This window comes from Miniopterus schreibersii (genome assembly GCF_964146895.1).
Source record: "Miniopterus schreibersii genome assembly, chromosome: 12".
NCBI lineage: Eukaryota > Metazoa > Chordata > Mammalia > Chiroptera > Miniopteridae > Miniopterus > Miniopterus schreibersii.
The window spans coordinates 22,286,993-22,295,811 of NC_138112.1; the positions used below are offsets into that span (position 1 = coordinate 22,286,993).

Here is an 8,819-nt window from a genome sequence, read left to right on the forward strand (position 1 = left end):
TTTCTCTTTTTCTTCACCTTGACACTTCTAAAGTGTAAGTTTGTAGAATTTCCTTCAATTTAGATTTGTATGATGCTTTCTTATGATTAGGTTGAAGTTAAGCATTTTTAACAAGAATTCCACAGGTGATACTTTGCACTTCTCAATGCATCACACAATGGTATCATCATGTCTTAGTGATGTTAACTTTGCTTAGTTGAGGTGTTTGAGAGATTTCTCCATGGTAAAGAAACTTTTTCCCCTTTATAATTAGGGAGATATGTTGAACTATGCAAATAACCTGTTTTCACACAGTTTTTGCCTACTAATTATAGGATCCTTCAATGATTTTTCCTATAACAGTTATCACTGGTGTTTGCTTAATAATGATTTTCTATTTGATTAATTGAAATTCTGGTGTAAAAAATAGCCAGCTCTTCTCTCAAGTTCATTTAATGATTTGTTTATATCACACCACCTCAATGAACTGATTGGCAGAGTAACGAAAATGCTTTGGAAATAAACTATCCAAACTTTTTTGCCCAGAATCTTACAGCAAAACATTAAAAGTTTTTAATATTATAAACCCTGACAAGTCAATCCAAAAGTGTCACTCACCGTTTTTTCATTTTTACCTCAACAAAATATGACATTTTTCCTCAAGCAGTTTAGTAGTGCCTACTTGCATTAATTAACTTTAATGAATTGAAAACATCTATACTTAGTATTCATGTAAGTATTAAATATTTAAATAAAGACATGTCTTTTCATTTCCTAGGTGCTGGAGCAGTTCTGATTCCTCGTCTAGACATTGTGATTTCCTTTGTTGGAGCTGTGAGTAGCAGCACACTGGCCCTGATCCTCCCTCCTTTGGTTGAAATTCTTACATTTTCTAAGGAACACTACAATATATGGATGATCCTGAAAAATATTTCTATAGCGTTTATTGGAGTTGTTGGTTTCTTGTTAGGTACCTATGTAACTGTTGAAGAAATTATTTACCCTACTCCCAAAGTTATATCTGGTACTCCACAAAGTCCCTCTCTAAGTTTGAATTCAACATGCTTTACATCTGGTTTGAAATAGTTGACATGGAATTATGAGTCTTCTACTTTTGTCTCAATTCTGAAAATGATTAAAATAAGAACTAGCAGACTACATTGCCATATACTTAAAAATAGAAGCAAACTCTGTTTTCTTTTGGCACAATATTGGTATTTTGGCAGTAAATTGTAATTCTTTACCAGTAGTGATAAACTGTGGCAGATTCTTGGTTTTAAATATTAGTACTTTTTAAAATTAAAGAATAAAAACACTTCTGTTATTCTTTATTCAGTCAGAAATACTTTAACCAAGATCTTTTTATTGCCATGCTACACTGTTTTGCCATCCAGTTGAGGAGAGAACAGGATTTCAACAGTAAGAATTAAAGGACATAAGTAACAAAAAACTCCAGGCTGTCCCAGTGGATGTCAAAGCATACTTTGTGTATAATGTAAAAATATCTTGATTATGTTTTTATTAGAGGGTCAAATACTTATGATTAGCCCTGGAAGTATAGAAAACTCTCATTAACCATAATGTTAGCATCAGAAAACCATAAACCAGAATTATTTTTACACTGTTCTATAATGGCAGTTGATCTTCATAATGAAAACTACAAGGCACTCTGCAAGATGCTGCCTTAGTGTTTCCATTAAATTTGAAAGAGACTTTAAAGTTACCCAATACAATTCCCTTATTTTTCACCTGAGAAAATTGATGCCCAGAAAGGTTCAGTAACTTGGTCAAGAGAACTGATCATTTTATTCCCAAGTCTAGGATTTTTTTTTTTCACATCACATGTAAGAAAAAATGAATTCAGTTCAACTTTAGTGTCCATTTAATTATTTTTAATACTTTGAGAGCCAGTGATCTTTGAATAGTATATGTGACCTGCGCAGAAAATCAGAACTCTAAGAAGCCTGCACTACAGCTATATAATCCTCAACAAGGGAAAGAAGCAATTTTTAAAAAAAAAGAGAAACCATTTGCTGGTTTAACTGCTGACTGGTAGAAGGTGCCCCCTGTTTGTGGCTTGCGCTCTTATTCTTCCCTTTCTAGGTTTTTTTAGGCACCATTCTTTTTAATGACAGAAAATAGATATCTGACAAAATACAGGATTTGTTCAGGTTCCAGCCCTGTGGCTTTGCTCTTATTGATAAAAATGGGCAGAATATACCATAAAAAGATCCATACTTAGGAAAATAAAGACATTAATAAACTGTCCACTAAATATTGAGATACTGTTTCTTCCAGAGAAATACTTATTTCTATACCAAATTCCTCAAGCCCAGTTATTAGCCAAAACAAAGAAACTCTAAGTGTAAAACTAAGTATCCTGCTTTTTAAAAAAATTCATACTTTAAAACATGTTGAATCTTTTTATTTTTTTATTGTTCAAAACATGTTGAACCTTTTAATCAGGCTGGTGGTAGGTACTCTAATTTGTAATAGTACAAGATATCAAGATCATATATATTTTATATTTTTATATGTAAATGTTAACTTAGTTCAAGTATTTTCTGCTTATATCCCGAATGAGTCAAGTAAAATCCTAAGGAAATATCAGAAACTTTATTTTGGTACAAATACATATGAATCAAAACCTTTTTTAAACATTTGCATTATTACCAATAATTGTTTGTGATACTTTTAATGTCAAAAATGTTATGTTGAGCATTTAGCCATATTGAGAAGATATGAAAGACATAAGGAAAAGTAATTGTCATTGAAACTAATGTTATATAATTTTGAATCTAAGAATAAGGAGTTTTTTAAAAAAAGTTTAGTGGTATAAAATGACTTGAAAACCATTATTTAATAGAAAGGACTATTGAGTTTTGGTTAGCTGTCTTTAAATAGTATTTTTAGTCTGTATGAAATTTTTTTATACGTGTACCTGTTTATTCTCCTTATGAATTCATCTAATTCAATGAAATTTTTGGTTAAATTTTATCTTTTGCTATGATAAAGTCAGCATGAATAAATGTTGAGCACATTATTAACCAGGCCTCCTCATGCAGTGAATGCTGAACTAACACCCAGTGCTTAATTCACTAAATTATCAACACTTTAAATGCAGAAAAGAGGAGGGGCTAAAAAGGGAGGGAGTAGTTTTAATTCTTAACAGGAAACACTATTTAGATGTAAAGTATAAATGCACTCTTAGAGTTTTGATGATGTATTTTATTTGTGAAAAAATCAGTGGGCAATATTTTCCCTCTGAAAATTTTAGTTTTAATGAGTCATAACATTTTCTAAAGATTTTTAGAGAAGATATTTTGATTAGAAACCAGCTTTTGCTTTTTATATTAGGGCCTGGAAAAATGAGAGTGATTGCACCTGCCAAATTTGTTTGGTATCTTTGCTCCGTTACATTGTGGCTAAAATTACTTCTGCCTCTACCATAAAGTCCCCTCCTTCTCTGAAAGCTAATCAGGTGCCTGAGAGCCTTTCCTACTACTGGGGTCAGGGAGAGAAAAGAAAGCTTTCTTTACCTCTGATAACCTCTGTTCTAAGTCAGTTACCACTATTCCCTTACATTCAAAAGGGTTTCACCAGTTTTAAAGTTGACTTGTTAAAACACTGGTTATCAGACATTTTTTATCAGAGGATCTTTTCCTGACATGGCCAGATTTCTCCACAATTAAATAAGAACTAGGGTTTTTTCTTGGTTAAAGACCAATTTGTATAGGTGTTATCAAAGGAAAGAAGTACTGTATTAGCAAGTGCCATGTTACAGTTCTGTCCTCATTGGAATCCCCTTTATTAAAACTATTTCTGCCTCTCACCTAAGATGCATTTAACATTTTGTAAGCATTTTGTGCAATGTGCATGTTGTAAACTTTTTAACAGGGCCTAATTTCATTCAGTATTTTCATAATAGTTACTGAAAAGCTCTCTAACTACAAAGTACTCTAAAATATTAACTGAAATATCAATTGAAGTTCTACATCAATGCCATTTCTAGCTGTGGCAAAGCACACGTCTTACCGTAGGTTACACTGTAGTGTCCGTCAGTACAGCATCTGAATAGTGCATTTGTTTACTGACAGTCTATACCCACATTAGGTCTTGATCTTAGTTCTCCTTGCCCTAAAAGGGAGAAGATACAGAATAGAGATCATCGAAAAAGGTAAAATTACTTATGAATACATTCTGTTGAGAAAAAATAATTTGATAAAAATATAGAGCATTTTTAAAATGAGTTTTTAAAAAACTAAGTCTATTTTAATCTTTCTGGATTACCTAGTGCCCCCTTCATAAGAAAATTTGAGAAAAAGTATAACAAGATACTTCCTAACATTAAATGGCTGACTGTAATAGTTAATACTTTGGCAATATAGTTGTTATGGTTTTAGGCCACTAGTGCTCACCGGGCTAAACACCTTTCTGGAAGTGACTGGTTTTTACCAAGGAGATAAGAAAACATGCTTAAGAAATTACTAGAAATGCTACACATTGCCCTATGATGACATAACTATTTTTAAAATTAGCTAGGTTTTATGCACACATACCAGTAATCTATCTGAATTAGATACTAATACTAATGTACTATTTAAATTGGGTCCAAACACATGTGTTAAAAGATCATTCTGAAAATTATTCCATTAGTTTTCTTGATAATAGGAAAATATATGTTTATACCATAAAGAAATTAAGCTGTGGATTTTTGTTTTTCAACATGATTGTTATTTTGAGTGAAAACTAAATGTCACTGCACTTGTCAGGTTTGTTCTTTTAACTTATTTTTCTTTATAATATGAAAAATGTCTTAAATTACTCTAACTTCTGAATTTTCAATAAAATATAATTATTTTGCTTGCAAATGCCTTTTAAAATTGTCTTCTATAAGGTTAAAAGACATTGACAAATGTCATAAGCTGAAAATGGCATTAGTATATGTAATATTCTCATAACATTTTAGTAAGTCTTTGTGGTTAATTCTTTGTCATGTGATCTTCAACCTTGGAGCTGATATTATGTACCTCTAAGAGCAGATGTTGATTAAAAATGAAAGGACATACGTAAACCCATGACCTGGACTTCCTGCAGAGTAAATGCAGAATGAGCAGTCTGCAAATGCTGCATTCATGATTGGTATTCTTTACCTTAAAAAAGTGGTAATTCAATCACACTTTAATACATTTTGCTTGCATTATTCCAACCTCATACCCAAGACTATAAAGATACTTATACCTTTATAAAACCACCAACCAACCAACCAAAACCAGAGTTTATACTTCCTACCCATTGTTTTAAAAAATCACGTGACCTAGAATGCACTAGAAGGCAGGTGGTCCATTTCTGTCTGAAAAGTAGAAGTATCTCCCTAAAGCAGGGGTGGGGAATGTCCGGCCTGCAGGCCTTATGCAGCCTGTGAAATCATTTGGCCTGGCCCTGCCAAGGCAACCACAGGCGAGACTCTAAATTCAATAAATCTAGGAGCTTTTTTCATAGCTAATTTTTAAGTTGATAATTTTATATGGCCCACGAATGATGTTATAATTATCCAAAAGGCTCTCGGCAGAAAAAAGGTTCCCCATCTCTGGCCTAAAGTATAACATCAAGCCCTGATGATGAGTATTTTCCTGGCCTTTTGAAACCTGAGAGTTCCTGCTTGTACGGGAGTCACACATGCAGTGGTTTCTCAGGATCCGCTCACAAAGAAGAGCGTTCTCTGGCTGTTCTGAGAAACTACCTGTTGTCAAAGTGCATCCCAGTACATGCCACCACTGGACCCCAGGAAAAATCAAGAGTGGGAAGCTGTAAATGTTGGGAAAGGTGACTGTCTAAATGATCATTTTTAGAAATATCTAGAAATGAAACATGAAAATAGGAGTAGCAATGGAGCCCAGCCAATGTTGCTCAGTGGTTGAGCATTGACCTATGAGCTAGGAGGTCATGGTTCGATTCCCAGTCAGGGCACATGCCTGAGTTTCGGGCTTGATCCCAGTAGGGGGCATGCAGGAGGCAGCTGGTCAATGACTCTCATCATTGATGTTTCTATCTCTATCCCTCTCCCTTCCTCCCTCTCTCTGAAATCAACGAAAACATTTTTTAAAAAAGATCAATGGATATCTGGAAATTGAAATTAATTTAACTGAAAATCCATTTTCTCCATATATTGTCTTTCATGTGTTATTCACACATAAAGCGGAGTGTGCTCTATGACCACAGTTACAGTTTCCAGTATAAAACAGATGAATTTTCCCACCAGAAGAAAACAAGATTACATTCGTCATGGTAAAAACAGACCCAGGTCACCTCCTTCACAGTATGCTTGTAGACTAGCTACCCAATGTTGGTGGCTGGTCAATATCTATATTAAAAGGCCTTGCTGAGATCTGAAAATTATTTTGGAGCCATTCTATAGACTATAGGTGTCTTGTGCTCATTTCTGACAGAGGCCCAGATTCTTATAAGATTAGAAGAGTAGCCCCAAAATGCAAATCCACATACTGGCTTGGTTTTCAGAGATTAATTAGCAGTCTACCATAAAGTCTGATTGTAATTTTATGTTTAAGGAAACAGTGAAAATTGTAACTATGATCAACTTGCAGCTACTTACTGTACACCTTTTCAGCACATTCTGCCAAGAACTGGACAGTGAATATAAGAGACTGCTTTTCCCCAGTGAGGAATGCTGGTTGGCAGAAATAAGGGATGGGGAAATTTCACAACATTAATAATGTCAATAAAGACCATTTCTATCATTTCAAATGTATGGTGTATCTCAGCAACACCCTCAATTATTTTGACAAGCCTGAACTTATCACTGCAGGGCTGAACTACAGCCAATTTTCAATGGTGAGGATAAGGTGTCAGGATTAAAACAAGACAAAACAAACCAATGCCTTAGTCACTAGGAATTAGACTCATTCCCAATAACTGATGATTTTCCTTCTTATTAGAGAAAACAAAGCAGTGAAATCTTGGGTATGTTTAAAAGCCACATCGAGGTGCTGTAATAAAGAATTGCTTGACAGAGCACAATTGCAAACAGAGTAAATTAGGAATTTGTTACTATGCCCAAGTAGACCCAATCAAACTGCCAGCCTTGATTCAATTGTGGACTTAAGAGTTTAAGGTACTTACGCATTACATCTCTCCATTAATTCTGGGTCCATGTTTGACCCGAATATCCAGAATTATCAGATGGAGCCATCAAATACTTGCTGACATTCCCAATCACCTGTAATTATTATTTTAATCCTATAATTTAGTAGCAAAGAGGCAAGAAAGAAATGTACCGTATGTAGAACCTAATGCTTAAATTATTGAGCCAAAAGCTTAGCAGAAGTTTAGCAATGAGATCATTTTTCTTCCACTGACTTGAACTATTCATTCTTACCATTAATATTATGTTCCATTTTTATAATTTACATGCTTATCATGTCTCTTTCTATGCACTTAAAATTAGTGGTCCAAGAGTACACTGAGTAGTTTGGGGATAACAAAAGTTTGAGAAATGCTGGTCAGAATGCTGCTGGAATGAATGGCTGAGGGAATTCTCTAAGAATACACAAGGCCCGAAAGAGGTGAAAGAGTGGTGTTTTCCCTGGTTGTAGCCATAGGAAATTGGGAATAAGTGTTGAGACTTGATGCAAGGCAAGAAGTGTTACAAGTCCTAAGATTTGCATTTGATAAAGACAGGGAATATGGGGATGACTGAATCCTTAGAGACTTTAAACATAACTCATGGAAATAATCATATTGGTGTAAAATAAACTATCATTACTCATCATAAAAACTGAGACACTAACAATGACAATGGGTCAGAAAACATTAAATCTGCCAAATGATGCTAACAATTTTTCCTTGTGACAAGACGATTCACTTGCTCAAGTTCTAACCTAAACTAGCCTGAAAATACTGCAAGTTTGTACAGTATTCAGGATACCTTCTTTCAATGATTACCCTGATAGAGCTCACTAAGCTTCAGGGAAAAAGATTTTTGATATCCACCTGTTTTTGTGAGCCTGAGGTCTAGAAATACTGTAATAGCAAGAAAGAAGAGAGAAATTGCATGGATACCAGATCTGGTAATGTTATCATCCTTCAGTTCAGCCCCATTTTCAAACCTGATTAACTCAATGAAACTGCATCTTGATGAGTACAGCTGGTAGGAAAAAACTGTTCTAATGATGTATTAGTCAGGACAAGTAATACAAGTGCTATAACAAACCACTCCAAAAGTCTTAATGGCTTACTATAACAAAAGATTATTTCTTGCCTATGCCACAGTGTGCTATACACTGAGACCCTCTCCTCCACATGGGTATACAGGGATCCCTGCTCTTTGTATTCTGTGTCACTGCCATACTAAACGTATAATCTCCAAGGTCACCATGGAAGAGGAGATAGCATGGGCAACCTTGCATGCAGTTTTGTGGCCAGGCTTAAGGACATTCCATCACTGCCACCCACATCCCATTGCCTGGAATCTAATCACACAGCCCTGTGTTACTAATTCTAAGAGAGACTAGGAAAGAGAGTCTCAGCTGGAGATGGTAATAGAAAATACAATTTTATATAAAAAATGGGAATTACCTTAATAAAAATAATTAGATAAAATTATTTACATCCTGCTTTGTTCCAAAAGGAAATATGGAGTAAAAAATATAGTTAATGAGAATGTGTGCCACAAATATGTCCCTATGTATCAAGAGGCCAAATTGAAGATCTCATCAGGTGAAGTAAATTAGGCTCCTGAAAAATGGAGACTCAGTAATTTTTAGTTCCACTGCAGCCTTTGCCTTCCCCTACTTTAATCCACCCTTATATAACCAACAACT

At 34.5% G+C, this 8,819-nt stretch overlaps 1 protein-coding gene across 1 annotated transcript in view; it reads left to right on the top strand.

Annotated features, from left to right (window-relative positions):
- The window catches only part of SLC36A4 (solute carrier family 36 member 4), a 29,775-nt gene extending 24,926 nt beyond the window's left edge, over window positions 1-4,849 (top strand). The window contains exon 11 of the mRNA XM_081153344.1: window positions 758-4,849. Coding sequence (XP_081009470.1) covers window positions 758-1,065 — 308 coding nt within the window. The 3' untranslated portion in view covers window positions 1,066-4,849. The remainder of the gene's footprint in view (window positions 1-757) is intronic.
- Window positions 4,850-8,819: the final 3,970 nt, after the last annotated feature.